At 37.7% G+C, this 18,446-nt stretch overlaps 3 protein-coding genes across 3 annotated transcripts; 1 reads left to right on the forward strand and 2 right to left on the reverse strand.

The window, feature by feature from the left end:
- Positions 1-8,211: 8,211 nt before the first annotated feature.
- On the reverse strand, positions 8,212-10,644 carry LOC135145394 (phosphoenolpyruvate carboxykinase (ATP)-like). Its single transcript, XM_064077494.1, has 11 exons — positions 10,633-10,644; positions 10,342-10,442; positions 10,144-10,278; positions 9,964-10,091; positions 9,688-9,889; positions 9,442-9,597; positions 9,218-9,385; positions 9,031-9,161; positions 8,827-8,977; positions 8,598-8,765; positions 8,212-8,543 (listed from the first exon to the last, which is right to left on the reverse strand). Exons 2-11 carry the CDS (start codon positions 10,430-10,432, stop codon positions 8,212-8,214), a joined length of 1,662 nt encoding a protein of 553 aa, XP_063933564.1. The 5' UTR covers positions 10,433-10,442; positions 10,633-10,644.
- Positions 10,645-12,407: 1,763 nt separating this feature from the next.
- Positions 12,408-14,837, forward strand: LOC135145395 (importin subunit alpha-7-like). The gene is made up of 5 exons (XM_064077495.1): positions 12,408-12,618; positions 12,684-12,875; positions 13,350-13,531; positions 13,630-14,355; positions 14,413-14,837. The coding sequence occupies exons 1-5, from the start codon at positions 12,521-12,523 to the stop codon at positions 14,835-14,837; spliced, it is 1,623 nt and encodes a 540-aa protein (XP_063933565.1). The 5' UTR covers positions 12,408-12,520.
- Positions 14,838-15,042: 205 nt separating this feature from the next.
- LOC135145396 (probable 28S rRNA (cytosine(4447)-C(5))-methyltransferase) lies at positions 15,043-16,643 on the reverse strand. The gene is made up of 8 exons (XM_064077496.1): positions 16,573-16,643; positions 16,410-16,517; positions 16,176-16,345; positions 15,872-16,033; positions 15,625-15,818; positions 15,440-15,574; positions 15,333-15,388; positions 15,043-15,283 (listed from the first exon to the last, which is right to left on the reverse strand). Coding segments are annotated over exons 1-8 (1,068 nt in total). The 5' UTR covers positions 16,575-16,643.
- Positions 16,644-18,446: the final 1,803 nt, after the last annotated feature.

The following is an 18,446-nucleotide window of genomic DNA, read 5'->3' on the forward strand; positions in this document are numbered from 1 at the left end:
TACAGCTTTCAGATTCTTTGGTCTCCAGTGCCACGCCATGAAAATTGACGCAACATCATCCATTTCACTATAACCAAATAACACTCCGCTCCGCACTGCTTTCCTTTAAGCTAATGCTCGGCTCAGTTAGGCATTAAAAAAATTATATTGAATCATTCTTGTGAGCTATTATATCCAATAGGAAGCTAAATTCAAAATGTTTTATTGAATAACCGCCTTATTTTACAACAGAAATTAATTATATTTATCTACCCGTCATACTTCCGAGATTCTATTAAAAATATGTGTTACGTGTTTAAAGTATTATCTATCAACTAGGCGCAATTAAAGCAATACTTGTTAAGACCTAGAGATCGTGAGGTTTTCTGGCAAGTGCCCAACAATCAACTCATGAGTTATACTATATAAGAATAAAATAATGAAATAATTAACTTTAATCAAAAATTTAATAGAACTAAAATCTTAGAGCAAGAGTGGAGCCCATGCATAACTATGTCAAAGCTTTGCACTAGGGAAAGTAAGAAAAAACCGATAGAAATTAAAAGTAGGATCAAAAGTAACTTAAAGGGAAAAATCGAGAAAGGCACCTTACATAAAGAAAGTTACAGAATCAGCTTCCTCACTCCAAGGTTGGCAGCTTAAAATTCTGTTGACGCGCTAAAAATGCAAACCTTGAAATTTTTCAGTCTAGTTAACGCCTTGGCGCATTAGACATAGTATTTAATAAAAATAATGATAGGGACGCATGCTAGATCATAGTAATACATATGTAATCTTAAATCTACCCCCCCTAAATAGATTTGTTCTGTATAAAAGATATAGAAGTTAAATAAATATATGATAACTGAGTATAAAATTTAAAATACGAATTAAAAATAAATATAATGAAGTGTAAGGAAGACGAGAGATAAGTTATTAATAAAGCAAAAAAGCATGAGGGTAAATAAAGAAATATTTTATCCTTAATAACTTTTCTTAATATAGTAATTGTATTTAAACAAGATAAAAATCTAGTGCTCACTATGCATTAGAGTTCATATTGAACATGTGGTGCATGTTACTAATTGAGCTGGTTAGGTATGGTCAGGTAGGTTAGGCATTATTTACTATAATTTGAATGGAAAACCGATAGTTGGGGAGGGCTAGCTAGCAGAAATGCTAGTCGTGTCCGCTCTACTACCCAAGTGGTAGTTTCTAGCGGTTTTTCAGACATGCTTGGTCGAATGACGGGATATATATACCCTTTTTCTCATTCCTTCGATGCAATTAGTATAATTCCCTAGAAGACATTGCGGGTCATGCCTTAATTCCCCCTAAAGAGAGGAATATAGACTCAGCAATTTGAGTTCTTTTGATGCTTTACCTGGTATAAACGTAAAATTGTGAGCTTGAAGAAGTATGAACGTCCTTAAATTTTTGTGCAAAGTGTGGTGTGGGTCTTTTTATAGACCTTTAAAAATCTATTATACCCAAAAAAAAAATTGAATTATACAAAAAAAACTTTTAAAAAAAGTCATTCCAAAGCGTACAGTTTACAAATTATATTTATACGTTTGCACTAGTTGCCGAAGGCACAGAGGCAGGAACTACGATCGGTAAATAGCGACTTTTTAACCTCCTGTCAGATTCGGCAAAGTGAGCCTCGCCCATTTTACTTAGCCTCATTAAGGTGGTTGTCGACGCCCGTGACGACTTGGCAGAGTTCTAAGTATAAATTTTGGCGATAGCGCTCAAACGACCCAGCAGCTCCTCCATAACCGAAAGGACTATCCGCCTTTTTAACTTTAAAAAGGAAAGGCGTCGTTTTCCTTGACGTTGAGAAGGACTTAACCGAGTTTGACATGAGGAAGATCTGCTGCAAAAGCTGCGAACCTTTACCATACCTCGTGGCCTTTACAACGTGCTGAAGTCATATTAAAACGGTGCATATTTTTCAGCGTGCGTGACAGCCGCCTTAGCGATCCCCGAAAGCAGGGGCCCTCAGATATCTCTTCTGTCGCCCCTATTGTTCGCAATATACATGCGCGACGCGCCCTTTTTTGTCAACCATCTTCACGTGCGTGTCGCCCGCTTCGCTGTGCTAGAACCCGCAGCGCTATCTTGAGACGCTAGCCCACTGCTGTCTGACAAGGAAAGTAGCTATAAATGGGGCTCACCGCACTCTATATAGTATATATACTAGTAAGCAGCACTCTTCACCAATAGTACCAGTAGCCTACATAGGGCGAGCCTATATAGGAACTAGCACCAATGATTCTGAGGCCAAACCGAGCCGAAGCCAAGCGCAACCGCATAAAACAGTACGCTTAACCCAAACCCGGTCATGATTCACCAACAGTACCCTGTACTATACCATGAAATTCGCTAGTATAGAATTAGTATCATTAAACGCGAGAATCAATAGTCGATAGCCGAAGCCTGGACTAGACCGCAGTCCCTAGGACCAGGGCAAAGTGCTTCAATGTTGCTAAAATCATACGCCTTTATGACAAGAGCCTTCGCACGCAATTAGTGACTTGCAAGCCACAAGTACGTATGACTCTTATATGTTATAATCTAGAGACTATAAGTAAACCTCTAAACTAGTCACATAACTTCCCTTGCCTTTCACAGAGGATTAGCGTCAGGAAGGCAACCTAGTATACATGGTGGGTAACGTTAGGTGATTTTGTTACAAAGGTCAGTCAACCAGCTATAGTATGCTAAACTCCTACCGACGGTGGTAGTGTCAAACTGAATAGAATTCAATAAGACTCGAGATAATAGTACTACTCCTTTGACTACAGGTAAGATAAAACCTGCCTAAATGAACCTTTTTTATACGTAATTTTTACCATTTTTAAGAGCATGTGTTTCCACTCGTAGCAATAAGCCTTCGTCTCTCCACAGTAGCAAGTATACCTCAATTCACCTCCCCAGAGCAGGGTAACCATAATCACAACGATTGTTTAGTGAAGAATCCAGAGAGGTTCGGGTACTATTAATTCGCTTAAGCTCAAAGGACACAATCGTCATAGAGGGTTACTAGACACTACCGAGGTTCCGATCCTTTACACATAAATGCTAAACCATCTGTGGATGGCCATCGTAGTCTAAATTCCGTGGCAAACACGTACCGAAAGACATCGTGAATAACAAACGTATAAACCACGTACTATATGAACCAGTCTTTTTTGGTCACGATACGACATGCATCTAGGGTCAAAATTGAGTCTAAAAGTCGCCAACCTTGCATGCACGAAGGATGTACAAAACTTAACGAAAGCACAAAGATGTTGCTAACAATCGTAGACACGACGCAGTCGCCTGCTGCCACCGCGTGATTACCCATCGAGTAGCCGACCTATGCAGTTGCCAATGGTTTTAACTATTTTAACCGAGTGGGCCTATTGCTGCAGTCACAGTTAAGTTTAGGTTGCGTCACAAGCTCTTTCGCATGAGAGAAAGTGCGCAACAAAGAGCAAGTTAATTAGCTCGCTCTCTTATAACGCATGAACCAAAGTCTTAATTATTCCTTGTAATAACACTATTTTGACAAAAGTCGTTTTTAAGTTATTGAAATTTTGACAGTGTTATTACCTATATAATGACATTCAATTTCATTCAATAAGCTCGTTACTTGTTTGTTAGTTTTGTTAGTAACGAATAAAGTGCTACTTTAGTAGAACAAAACTAATTACCACTCTATAAATGATAATTAGATCATTCTACCAAGAGAAAAACTAAGATTAAAAATTTTCTCTTTTCTATCTCTAGGGATCCCAGTTCAGGCTATGCCTCTGGGACGATTTGGTTAAACAAATCGCCTGCCGACTCAGTTTACTGAGTGCACCGACAGGTCTCCTAGTAAACAAAGAGAAAATTTTTAATCTTAATTTTTCTACTTTGGTAGAATGATCTTATTATCATTTCTGGAGTGGTAGTTAGTTTTGTTCTACCAAAGTATTTATCATTTACCATAGTCAAAATCTAGACTCTGCTACCTGTTTCTATTCGTGTTGTAGTATCTAGTGCTTTAGCATTGACGAATTGGTCTATAGATCTGGACAGTGATCTCTAGCTTAATTCAAGTTCATTGAGGTTGATTATTTAGCTTTCTATTTGTATATATACAGCTACCTCTAACAGATTTATATGCATATTAATAATGAATTATATAGCATTAAGTAAATTAGCTAACTATTTTTCTTGATTATGAATAATAGAGCTTTGAAAGGGTACAACATTTTTTAACCTCGTGTCCTAGTAAAAGGCGATAGATAAATCAAAAGAGAGAGACTCAGTATTGACTAAAGAACAGTCTATAGCTAGCAATTTTATTGCTTAATCGTTATACAAATTTAGACACGTGTCATATGCGTTAACGCTGAGCTGGCTCATCAGAGAATTGTTATTGTCAAGTACTGTGAAGAAAAGTTTGCAAGAGAACCTTATTGGAGTGAAATAGAACATACAACTTGATGCTTAGGCGTACCGTCGATGGTAGTACCTTTATTTGGTCGAAGCTTCCTGCTATTCTTCTTGGGAAGTATTTTACCATTCCCATTAAGATTGTGAAATAACAACTTAGGAAGCATTAGCTTGATCTTTGCTCTACAGCAAGGTAGATAGCGGTTTTTGAAATTATAACGATAATACTTTGAGCTGTCACACTTTATTTAACTTAATTCTAACATTTTATTTATAAACTAAATTGAGTAATATCATTTATTCTCTTAAACTATCCTAACGAAAAACTTAATAACTTCTAAGGTAAGGATAAACCTTATACAAAAATAAAAATCCTTACAATAAAACAAAAATTTATTTGGTTATACCTTTGTTAAGTAAGTAAATACAAAAACTAAAGAATTAAACCTTATTATCATTTATACAATTTTACATTTGTCAAATTAGCAAAAAAATGTCATTAGCAAAAATAAAAAAAAATATAATTAAAATATAATAAAAATAAATAAAAACTACTATAGATTTATAAATATAAATAAATAAAATATAGTACAATAAAACAATAATAGAATATAATTTAACTTTAATAGAATTAAACAAGTTGCGTAGCTACGATTTATTTGTAGCGAACAGTTGCAAACGACAACGTTAGAAATAAATTATACGTAATGAATAGTGTAATATAGATCTAAGCTATTTACAGGGCTCGCTCATAGTGAACATATAGTCGTAGATTTAGCACTAAATTTTTATAGTAAAATACTTTGCATCATCTATTATTTATATATTAAACACATTATTTAAATTTTTTAACATCAAATCCTTACTTACACAAAATATTATCTTTAATATATATATTTAAGGAGCTAAAAACTCCGTATATAGAATACGAGCATGAAGCTCATTAACTTCATCGCTGCTACGTGCTTTCTATCATGCGTTAATCTAACTCATCGGCGCACGGTCTTGTATCGTAGCCTCAACTAAACTGTAACTGCAGACGTTAGACCATTGTGTTTGTAAAGTTAGAGCCCTTGGCAACTACATAGGTTGGATGCTTAATGGGCATGCTCGGCGCGGTCTGTGCCTTTGACTGTTGGGTCGTACCTTTTGATCCTTCGTTTAGTTTGAGTACATTCTTTAACTTAATAAAATATCGCCAATCAGCGGTCTAAATAAAAGTTATCGTATCTAGCGGTCGAAAAAGATCGACTCTTATAGTACACGGTTGTTACGTTCGTTATTCCTTGAGTCTTTTGGTACGTGTTTACCACAAAATTTAGACGATCGGGAGCCATCCACGGATGGATTGCAGTACATGTGTATAAGAGTGGAGGCATCGTGGTGTTTAGTAACCCTCTATGACGATTGAGTCTGTTAAGCTTACGCGAAGACAATAGTACCCGCACCTTAATAGATTTTTCACCAAACAATCGTTGTGATTATGGTTGTCCTGCTTTGTAGAGACGAATCGAGGTATGTACGGTGCCGTGGAGAGACGAAGGCTTATTGTTACGTATCGAAAGGTACGCTCTTAAAAATGGTAAAAACAACGTAATCAAACAGGTTCACTAGACTAGTGTAATCTTCCTAGGATCAGTGGGAGTATTACTATTATCTCTGACTTGTGCTCGTCCAAGTTACTTCCATCGACGGAAAGAGTTTAGCATAATATAGCTTGACTGATGACCTGTGTAACAAAAAAACCTTAAGGTTACCCGTGATGTACACTAGCGTTGCCTTCCGGAGACAATCCTCTGTGAAATGCAAAGGAAGTTATGTGTTAACTCTTTAGGTTCACTTTAAGCCTTTGGATACACATATATAAGATTCCTAGGTACTTGGTTCTTGCAAGTCACTAACTGCGTGCGAAGGCTTTTGAGCTAAAGGCTTAGGAATTGAGCAACACATTAGCACTATCCCTCTTCCATGGGACTGCGGTGGCAGCAGGCGGCCGCGTCGTAGAATGGTACTGCTATGTACCTGAATCTATAGAGTTGGATTTCCATACTGACTCTAGGTTCGGGTGTACTACTAGTACTGTTGAGATGGCTTGGCCAGCTTTGGGCTGGGCGTACTGTCTTGTACGGTTTCGCTTCGGTTCGGGTTCGCTTTGAGTCATTTTCGGTAGTGCTAGTTCCTATATAGACTCGCCCTATATGGGTTAGCGGTACTGTATGAGATGAGTGCTTCTAACCAGTGTATATACTATAATGAGTGCGGCGAGCCCGACGAAGTGCAAAGCACTCTCGCCTTAACTTCGATGGCTTGATCGGCCCCGTGGTATTCTTAAGCATTAACAAGTCCTTTGCAGACGCACGTTGACTAGGGAGTGGGGCGCTTTACCCTTCACTATACAACGAGACCACTGTATGTTTCTTGCATTCACCCTATAGTGACACACGCGTCTTCTACTCGGACTATGACCCCATAGCAATAGCGTTCGCACTCCAAGCGACTCAAGTTAACTTGTGGGCGGAATAGAGTTTCCCATCGGAACCGCTGCTAGGCGTATTAAACACCGCCTTCGGATGACATTGCCTTTTATGACCAGCTAGCCAGGCATACTAATCGCAATCTGGTGAACCAACTCATTAAAGACCATGGGTCTCTAGTTTCTGTGTGCAGGTGAAATAAATAAATATATAAAGGAACCTTCTCTATCTATGACCAGAATGTAGTTTATCTGCACTACTCCTGATTGAGAGCGCGAGTATTCGAACTTACTGCTTCGATCAAGCATCAGGTAAAAATCAATTAAAAAATAAATTGACCGTAGCTGGCCGGTGCTAAAAAGATAATTATTTCTCTGTCCGAAAGAGTCGGCTTTTTTTTACTAAACGTGATTGTTTAATTACTGGTAGTCTCATAAACTTTTCTTAATTATTTATAAAATTATTTTATGCACCATTTATGTTATACTTTACATGCAATTTTTAGGAGCAGTAACATTTTTTGGTGTTCTTTGATGACCCCAAAAGGATTGCTTTGAGCATCGTTTTGTTTACTTTAAAATTTTTTTGAAAATAGATGGTATTTTTTAAAATAAAATTGATGTTTAACAAAAATGGGCCTTCACTTTTTAAATGGGTGGAGGTAAGCTTCTTGGCGTCCCCTCAGAACACTAGAGGGCCCAGTTAACGAACAAAATTATCAAATTAAAATTTCTGAGCACACGCAAAAGTTTAAATCAGAGAAATATTTGTCCGTCTTTTTTTTTTAAATTTTATTAAAAAGCTTTTGGAAAAGATGAAAAAGTAAAATAAGTATTCTTTTAAACCGATTCATCTTACAGAGTTGTCCAAACAAAGCACTTAACTACTAGGATATTAAGCAAATCGTCTTAGTAACCTCAAAGAAGTAAGTAATAAGGGGAGGGGGAAGAGTTATATAAAGCTTTCCTCTTTACTAGAAATCTTAAAAAGTTTTTAGTATGAAAAATTCGTGGCCACATTGAAATTATTAATATGAAATAATTAAATTATAGGAGAAACTAAAAACGAGTGCGTAACGCAAAGCACCCATGTTAACGGCTGGACACTTCACATTCCAGAGACAAAAGTCTCAGTTATTATTTACAATAAAAATTTAGCGAAGGCACGTAGCGGATTTCATCTTTTTGATATAAAAACTGTGGAAAGTCTTAATTATTTTATAAGTAAAGTTAATAGACAAAAAAAAGTTTTCTAGTCCCTTAACTTGCCCCCACCCTATATTTAACCGAATAAATTAGCTAAAAGCCTAAAAGAGTTTTTATTTAAATCAATTGGGGCCGTAAGATGAGTAGTCAGTAAAGCCGGATCGAACAAATTGTTTAAAGTTTTCCTTGAAACTATCTGCAAGTTTTCTAGCGGTTTCGTCGTACTTGGTCTTGTCTTGCCAACCAGCACGCGGGCAAAGTACTTCAGCTGAGAGGGAGCCCAGCTTTTTAGGCACGTCAAAGCCAAACACGGGATCCTTGTAAAAGTGAGCCTTATTGATACTCCCATCAAGAATGGCGTCAATGCACTGCCGCGTGACTTTAAGGCTAAGTCTTTTCCCAGAACCATAAGAGCCGCCACTCCAGCCGGTGTTAACCAAAAACACTTTCGTGCCTGACGCAAAAATTTTTATATAGCAGAACGCGTGCTCAAGGCAATGGTCAATACCGTATTTTTGAAGTTTTTTTTGCAACAGATCTGCATATTTAGTTGGATGAAGCGGGAGAAAGGCAGCTCCAAAGCAAGCGCTAAAAGTAGCCTGCGGCTCGGTAACACCGCGCTCGGTTCCGGCCACTTTAGCAGTGTAGCCCGATAGGAAATGGTACTGCGCTTGTCCTGTAATTCGTTTACCCGAAAAGATTACTGCTGCGGATAAAATCTTAGTACGGATGAAAACCAGAAGACAGCCTGGAGACAGGCGGCAGTACACCATAAGCGTCACACGTTAGAAATATACAGTTGGTGGGATGGCCGGCTTTCGAGTCCTTCTTGTGATTTTTAATGTGGTAAATTGGATAAGAAACTCGGCCGTTCTCGGTTTTTGTTATCTTACAAATATAAAAACATTACAAGCAGAATAGAAAAGTAGTCAAGCAGTTACATTGGTGTAGTCAGGCTCGTGAGATCCAGGCACGATGTAGCAGTTTTCGAGTAAAGCATCTCTCTGGATGGCTCGAAAAATCTCAGGTTCGTGTTCTTCTGTCAAATTAATGGTTTTCGCGTAACAACCCCCTTAAAGGTGTGAAGCAAGTCTAGTAGTAATTAAAAAATACAGGAATAGTAAGTACCCTCAAAGTTAAAGATGCCCTCGTCATCCCAGCCATGCTCGTCGTCTCCTATAAGAAGGCGCTTGGGATCGGCGGATAAGGTAGTTTTGCCCGTCCCAGAAAGGCCAAAAAATAAGGCTGAGTCGCCTTGTGGTCCGACGTTAGCAGAACAGTGCATGGACATGATGCCTAAGAACAAAAGCAGTATTTAGACAGCCTAGTAAACTCAAAATTAGAACGCTGACCTTCTAAAGGCAACCAGTAATTCATCATACTAAAGATCCCTTTTTTCATTTCTCCCCCATAATAAGTTCCTCCAATAAGTGCGACATTTTTCTCAATGTTAAATGTGATGAAAACTTCAGAGTTTAATCTTTCATTTCTATAACTTGGATTCGTAACTTCATAAAGTTAAAATAAGTTAGTTTTCCCATTAATTATTTTACAATAACTAGAGGTACTATTATTGAAAATATTTAGTTAACTTGTACCTTTGCAAGCATTTATAACGGTGAAATCTGGCTGAAAATTTTGAAGTTCATCTCTAGTAGGGCGAATGAACATGTTTGTTACGAAGTGGTGTTGCCACGCCAATTCAGTGATAAAGCGCACTTTCTTTTGAGTTGATTTATGGGCTCCGCAGTACCCGTCAAAAACATAGATAACACCCGCAGCAGTAAAGTGAGTAGTCACCTAAAAAAATAACGGTAAAATGCTATAAAAACAAAACTAAACAAAGAAAAGGTAAATTTACGACTCGAAACTACCTTTTTATAAAGCTTATCAAAAGTTTCAGGTTTCATAGGCCGGTTAACTTGGCCCCACCAGATATTATTTTTTGAAGGAGACTGTTCCACAATATACTTATCCATTGGACTTCTCCCGGTAAACTTTCCTATAATTTAGTTACATAGCTACAGGAAAAATAAAATACTAAAGAGTAAAACCAGTATCTACTGCAAATGCGCCATTTTTAATAAAAAGTCCCTCGCCGTTACTCCTTTCATGGCTAGCAATTTCATCATAAGATAAATTTTGAAAACAAGGGGCGCTTTTATTTTCAATTCCCAGTTTATCAAGGCCTGTATATAGATAAAGGAGTACTTTAAGCTGGAAAGGAAAGAAAGTTTATACAGAGAATTGACCTAAGTGGAATGCATTAGATGTAAAACGTTTAGTTCTTTTTATCTTCATTAAGGTCATGCTATGACTTATTAAAACGACTCTGGAAAACATCCTTGGGTAACTATTGCAATAACTTAAAACTTAAATCTGCTTTATTTTTTATTAAATATGTGCAAAATTAGAGAAATATGTTAATCAGATGGCCCCTACGTGGTTATTCTGTTATATCAAACAGAGTGAAATCATAAAGCAATTGCCTTTTATTGCACGTTAACGGCTTTACATCATGAAGCAAAAGAAAGATAGCTCACCTAGCATAGACGTCTAGCTGTCCCTTTGTGCTACCAAATTATTTGTATCTAACTTTATATATAACCCCGAATTGACCACTAGCGCTCGCCTTAAATATAGTAAATATTTTAGATAGATATTCACATAATGTACAAGCAGACAGCACTTCCAGTGGTTTTCAAATAAAACCTTACTTGTGCCTCAGAGGCTTATAAAGCTGAAACTTGCACCCTAATAGTTAGTAAAACTATAACAGTATTGTGAACTTATAGAAAATAAAGTCATACATATTTACTAGTAGTCTATTGTTAGCAAAAGTTATTAGATAAAAACAACTATTTTTACTTCAACCGAGACTACGTAATTATTTCTGCCTTACTACGGAATTTTATAAATTCAAATTTCACTATTCACTTAACGAGTAGGGCCCACCATAGACTTACCACCTTGTATTCTAAATGCAATGAAAACCTTTTCTTCTGAAAATCTTTAAGGAAGATAACACCAGTTTATATGCCGCTGCTTGTCTATGAAAACAACAAAGATTTATATACATAGCTTGCCTATCACAAATTATGCAAAGCGTATTTATAAACTTTAAGGAGAAAAAGTGCAAGGTACGAATAGAAAGAAAGACAAAACTTTAAAATAGAGGCGACTCGCACTTTTAGCTATATAAAATACGAGATAGATATTAAAAATATATAAAAACTTTATTTAGGGCTATTTATCTGTGTAAAAGAACATACTGGCTCACAGTCTTAAGCTCAGGGAAGTATATATCAGCGCGCTTTAACCCAAAGATGTTTATATATTTATTTGCTACATTCTTGAAATCTAGTGTCCACAGCAGTATACTAAGTACTGCACACATATCCACTAATTACAGTTTGACTAAGTAGTTATATTTTCCGGTGGTATAGTCTCCTTCAGGCGTTTAATAACTGCTGCGATAGCGTCTGGGTTGACTCCGCTTTCGCAAAGGCTTACACAAATCGCAAGAGTTTCTTTATCCAAGCCAGTATTTAGTAATTGGGAGATTTCGTACAATACTAGTAAATTTTAAAAATTTTTAGCCATTTAATTAAAAAAATTGTTATAAAGCTAAAGACAGGAATTTTTTAAAGCAACCATATAGAGAGATAGAGAATTATTCAAAATTATCATATGGCGCTCTTACGGTCAAGGACATCTTCCGACTGGAGCCCGCTCATTTTGGCCGCACCGTTTTTGAAGCGCTACTAAACTTTAGACTTTAGAAACTTTGCCCTCAATCAGCATTTGCTAATAGAAAAACGAGCGTTAACTTCTGTAGCGTTTTTGGCTTTTACTTAAGGCTAAACTCGAGGTTAACCTATTTTTTCTGCCTCTGAAAGTACTCAAGTTTTCTATAAAACAGAAATGTTATCAAAAATATCCAAAACTTTTATATTTGCCGCTCACACCATTAAAAATCATTGAACATTTTAAAAAGAAACAATTGACTAATATTTTTCTACCACAGCTTTATGTTAAAATAAAATGCATAAATGTTAACCTTTTAAATTTATCTTTTATTTATAGTCTTAAATTTTGGTCTGTACATCTAATATGTTATCAGCATCAGGTATTAACAAAAACAGGTGGGATGGATGCCGTCAGCAGATCTTTCGACAATCTTGCTGGACCGAAAAACTGCTGCTTCTTTAAATTACAGCGCAGCGGGGTCCCCCACGCAACATAGCTGTAGCACAAGGTCGATTACTTCTACTTTTGTAAAGATTTCCTTATAGTAATAACGACCCGTTAACGCTTGCACTTACTAACTGACAGCCAACTCGTTGGCATGTTATCCCGTCAATGAATCCTTCTATATCATGTGAAATTACAATTGTGTTATAAGACATTTTTATAAAACATTTCGAATCTATGGCGGTTAAAAATAAAGCGTTTGAGAGAATATCTAAGTTTGCATCTAGACATGAAATATCCTTTTCAGGAATAAAGAAGAGAAGAAGTTTATACAAGTTATGGATATATATTAGTTTGTTTAATTAAACTCAGCTTTGGAATCTCATCATTACTTACGTAGTGTTGAGTTACGCAAATTTAAACGTAGTGAACATATATGGAAGAAGCGGAATGTTAAATCTTTCGGTGAAGAACAGTTGTTAATTCCCTCGGACACCCTGCTAAGCTCTTTTTGCGAAGAATTCCATAAGTTAAGCCAGGATTTAAAAGATTCTGACCTTAGTACACGGAAGATTGCTCTTGAAAAATTTAGGTTATTTTTATCTAATCTTACCAGAGAATATTATAGTTTATAGAAAACGCTATTAGCCTGTATTTTAAGTGTTTACCTTTGAAGCCTTGTTTTCGTTATTCCAAAAAATTCAGTGGATATCTTCGGTCACCTTTTAAACTTTGTTTTATGGTTTTTTTTAACTAGTGCTTCTATCATATAAGATAATAGTTACCGATATGTATAGCACCGAGTAAGTTTTATTCATCCAAGTCTATGGTGGAGCGATCGCAGCTATATATTTTTAGTAAAAGTTAACTCTTTGGTATATAAAAACTTTATATTGACAGTATAGCGCACCGTTACATATTAATAACTGAAATAACAGCAGCTTACTCGCGTGCAAAAATCTTAGTTTTTCAGAACTTTTTTCTCCTTAAACTTTAGATTGTGTATTAGTAGTTTTTTCTGCATACTTTTATCCTCCATTAGTTTAAAAAACTTTTATCACTGTAGGTTATTATTTTCGAGTCCCTTTATAGAAGAAGTTAAAAAGGAAAAGGGTCTCCAGTTAGTACCGACTCTGCTATTACTGCTAGCTGACGACGCTTACCAAGATTTACAGTACGAAGCTGCTTGTCTTTTGACGACTTTTTCTTGTTTTTCTGGTGATATCCTCCGAAAATTTGCTACAAAAGGTTGCTACTATCTTAAATATAAACTTGACTTTTTTAGTTTTTTTTTTTTTGCTGCAAATACAGCGCTCGCTTATTTTGTCGACTTACTCTTTTTTTAGACGTCGTTAAGCATCTTGTTGGTCTGGTGAATATGTCCAACGAACTTATATGTGAGCAAGCTGTGTGGACCCTAGGAAATCTTGCTGGTAACTGCCTGGAGCTAGCCCAACGTGTGCTTTCTCTGGGAGCCGTTCCAGCTATTAACTCACTAATACGCCGAGCATCGAGACTCTGCACTGTGAAGCTAGCGGTCTGGACCCTTTCTAACCTGTGCCAGAGGGACACTTCTTTTGAAGGTGAATCCGAAAAACATTGCTGGTCTGCCCTTTCCTGGCTCATAAACAGCAGTGACGATATTGAAATTCTAACCGACACATGTTGGTCTCTACAAAACTTGTGTTTCGTTAGTGGTGGTAGTTGCAGCGACTCGCTCTCCCAGTCTGGGATCCTTGGTCGCCTTGTGGATTTGGTGTCCTCCGAAGAAATGAGTATCAAAATGCCCGCTCTCAGGACACTGGGTATCTTCATTTGCCACAATCCATGGCATATACAAATCGTCTTAAACTGTGGAATTCTCAGCGCAATAAGAGATTTATTAAAGCATAACAACGAATCTCTGGTGATGGATACCTGCTGGGTAGTGTCACTTCTCTCCGAGGGAAGTTGTTACCAAATCCAGTTCGTTATTAAAACAAATATTCCTCAGCAGTTGACTTGTCTTATGAAAAGCGAATCGAGGGGGATTAGAGAGGAAGCAGCCTGGGCTGTGTGTAACTTGCTTACTTGTACGTAACCAATTCCTCTCCTTTCGCAGAAGTACGACTCAATATGCACGCGTCTAGGTGGCACCCAGGAGCAAACAGTCGCAGTTTTGAACCTCAATTGTACCTCTGATCTGTGCGCTGTTCTGGTGAGCGAGCTCGATATCGATTTCTTAAGAGTTGCACTTTCGGCATTGGAGAGAGCTCTTAGAGTTTCTATCAATTTCTGCAGCGACTGTGAGTTTTGCCAGGGCTGTTCTTCATGTGAACGCTTAAAGAATCTTAGAATTGACATCGAAGAAAGCGCAATGACCACTCTTACTGAACTTTCCGTCCACCACAACGCTCAGTTATCTAAATTTTCCTTGAGAGTACTCCATCTGCTCTCCGCCGACGACGCAGCCGAAACAAGCTCGTCTCCGTTCTCTCCTCGCCTTACAAGTAAACCAGATAGAGATAGGAGAAGAGGATCTGAGTCGCCCGAAGTAAGCTTATATTATTTCTAATTCAAGTTACTTTCGTCTTGAAATTGTTAATTTAATATAAATATAAATTAAATTTCATGTATTTTTTGAGTGATTTTTGGGTTTTTTAATAAAAGGCACCAATTATATCTGCAGACCCGTAAAACGTAAACATGGTTATGAAGGCTCGGTTAAAATTAGCACAGAACTAGAAATAGTGTTTGTTATTAGCGTCATAGCATCAGCTTTAAGGTTTGACTTGGCTTGGTAGCTTCTTTACTTTTGCTATAAACAGCCCGCTGGTTCTTGAGGTCACGGGGTCAAAACGTATGGTTTTAGTTCTAATTTCTTCGTCGTTTGTGTTTCCTTGATTAAGAAGTTCTACCGGCAAGTTAGGGACTTCGATCTTTACTAAGAAGGCGTCCCTGTTATTAACGAGTAGGTCCTTGACAACCTCTTCATTTTGACATACTGAAAAACTACAGGTACTGTGCAAAGATCTAAGTAACTTCAGGATCAACGAAGTAACCGACATACCTGTACACTAAAAAACCGCCAGTCTTCAAAAGGTCAAACCCGCGCTGTAGAAGACGCTGCGGACCGTTGAACATCAAGTTTTTAAAACAGGTTTGAAGTTAAAGAACCTTTTGAAGGGCGCAAAGAGAAGCAAGCCTTTCGGGGGTAAACAGTCTCCGTTCAAAGGAGTCCCACCCCCACTTTTCGTACTTGATCACGTGCTTGATAGACGCGTCATGGGTGCACTCTGCATCAACGAGAACCTTTTCCGTTAGTGTCGATAATTGATTAATAAAACCGGAAAGAAAGAAACTCTGTCATAGAAGCCGGATGATAAGCCTGTGGGGCCCCAAGCAGAGGGAAGATAAAAAATTGTTAGCGGTTGAGCTTTCTCGGGAAAAGCATGAGGGAAGCTGAATCTCGGGGGTTGGTTTGGAGCGGGTATGGAAAAATTAGCCCCGTCACAGTTGTAAAGCCTTACGTTATAGTGTTTGTACTTATTTAGAACTAAAGGGAATGCGATATAAGAAACTGCGCGCTCGTTTATAAATAGTTGAAACCTCCTCTACAGCTTGACAGACGCTGTGCATGGATATCTACACCAGTGACAGATCCTAGTTTTCCAACGGCGTCCGAAAGCATGCAAAGTTTAGCGCCGGGAGCACAGCAAAGATCCAAACAATGATGCCCAATCTGAACATTTAAAGCGTATACAGCCGCACCTTTGCATAGTGCTTATGAATTAATTTCGTTTAAAAACATTTTTATTTTACTTTTTTAAAAAAAAATTACTTTGCAAGTACGCAAATTCTAAGATAAGAAGCTTATAACAAGGGCGTGCTAAGCTATAAATATGTTTTTTACCAGAACTCAAATCGATTCCATAAATCTTGCCTTCCTTATATAGTTGAGAGCTAGCTATTTTTACATTGCTGGGTAGTTCATAAAAAGAAAGTAACCAAGGGACTTGAATTACGGTAGCATTGAAAGCTTTTTCAAGATCATCTAGTGAAACATTTTCACCAGCGCGCAACCTGTGTTAAAAAGCATTTCAATTTAGTTCTGAATGAGAAATACTCTCAAGACTAGTTTACTAACCTTATATAACGGGGATTCTCCTTAGCAAGTTCGTATACAGAACAGTCAACACCATTCTCAGCCAAGAAATTGAGAAAAGGTTGCGGTAGTTTGCTCTTAATTCCTTTCCTGCGCGTAAATTTAAAATTAGCAAGTTGATACAACAAATACGTTTAATATGTACATTAAAATAAGTTGAGCATAAAGCTACGCCACTTTCTTTTGGCTTAAAAATAAAAAAAAAAATCAGAAGTCGATAAAGGTTCAACGATATATCGTCCAGATGACCAGTTCATACTGTCTTGTGGTCTCCTTGGACCACCTGCTAGTATTGCTTTATAAGATGGAAAGAGGACCAAGTTTATTCACTCAGCTAATTATGTTTTGAACCAAATCCCCCTAGTATGGCACTATAACCACATACGCCTCGCCAGACACTACCGTTGCCGGATTTAAAGCTTTGTACTCTAGGCCTACCACATCACCACGACACTAGCAGAAACTCCCAGCAGGCGCTAATCTGCCAGTGTCGAGGCCATACTTGAGTGACATAGTATCTCAGCGCACTGAGGAGTGGCGCTAAGTCAACCTTACTTCCCAAAACCGGCCGGTGAAAGCCAAGTTAGTATGACACGTCGGAGATAGTTGACGGTGACCGCACTTCTCTTTAGTAATTAATTAAAATAGACAGATTTTGCAGGCGTTGACCTCAACCTCAGCTATGCGATGGCGATCTAGTGTTGGAAGACAACATAGAGTAGGCGAAACTTTAAGTGGATCGTTTTACTACATGGCTGTTACTTGTCCCTTAAGTTGCTAAAGGTCTTCGAGCAATGCTTCCCAGTTAATACCAGTGAGCCGATTGTGCTGGCTACCGCGGTAGAAATTAGGGGACTTTTATATCTCTGCAAGAAGGAAGATACCCGGTCCCAACAACATTACCAATTTGATGCTAGAGCAAACGCCGTTGTTGGCAATTAATTGTCAATGCTGACCCTCAAACTTAGCACTAACCATAGGCATCTTTACTTCTCGATGTAAGAAGGCAACAGTTTCATTTGTGCAGAAGAGACCGCACTTAGCCTCTACGCCGAACAACTATTGTCTTTTCAGGCTCTTGTAAGCGGTCGGCAGGGTAGCTAAAATCTTCTAAGCGCCACTTGAAAATGTTTTTCGGTGCTAGAAATGCTAGTAAAAAGGTGCGCTTAATATTATGCCAAAGGCGCTCTACTAGGTTAAATATGCAAATCCATTACACCGTGATTGAGTGTTGTCGTCGTAGTCAAGCAGTTAAGTTTCGTACTTACCAATTTCACTATCTTTTTCTCTCTCTGTTGGTAGCTTACTTAACCCTGCCCCATAAAATTAATACACTTTACGCCGCAGCAGCATCTCCATTAAACAGAAAGGACGAACCAGGTTTTCAATTAAAGAAGGCTACAATCGTGGCATTGCTTGACAGTGACAAAAGATCGAGTTTGACACAAGTCTTGCTTTACCAGCAGCGCATCATAGGTCACTTCGAAAGTATTAAGTGTAGATTATACTGCTATAAATTTGTCATCATGTCGTTCGCCTCTGCACCGACAGTTGTAGTGCTATCTAGCCACGCTGAGCAAAGCACTTGACGCATTGGCAACTCCACTGCCGCTATCTTTCGACGGTACGGGACATGGTGGCCCCTAGTGCTCCCAGGCTAAATATTAGGGGGTCAGCATCGAAAAAATTTGTGGTGCCTGGTCCACATGCACTTTTACTACCAAAAGTTAAAGTAAATACTCAACTTCTAATCGCTATATATACAAAACTATAATATTAAAAGAATTACAAATACAAACTCAGAATTATGTATAGCACTATTACAAAATAACAAATTTATCTTGCTAAGTTTGCGTAGTATTCTAAGGTCTAAATTCCTCTTTTCAATTACGAGACAATAAACTTTTGTAATAATAAAACAATTAACTTTAAAACTACAGAAGAATCTAAATCGGTGACTGACTCAAAAGCTTACCTACTTTTAATAATACGAAATTTCTTTTAAAATATTTAATAAGT

The sequence above is a fragment of the Zophobas morio genome, unplaced genomic scaffold (assembly GCF_036711695.1).
Source record: "Zophobas morio isolate AGI-343-1 ecotype UQ-CSIRO unplaced genomic scaffold, CSIRO_AGI_Zmor_V1 ptg000147l, whole genome shotgun sequence".
In the NCBI taxonomy this organism is placed as follows: Eukaryota; Metazoa; Arthropoda; class Insecta; order Coleoptera; family Tenebrionidae; genus Zophobas; species Zophobas morio.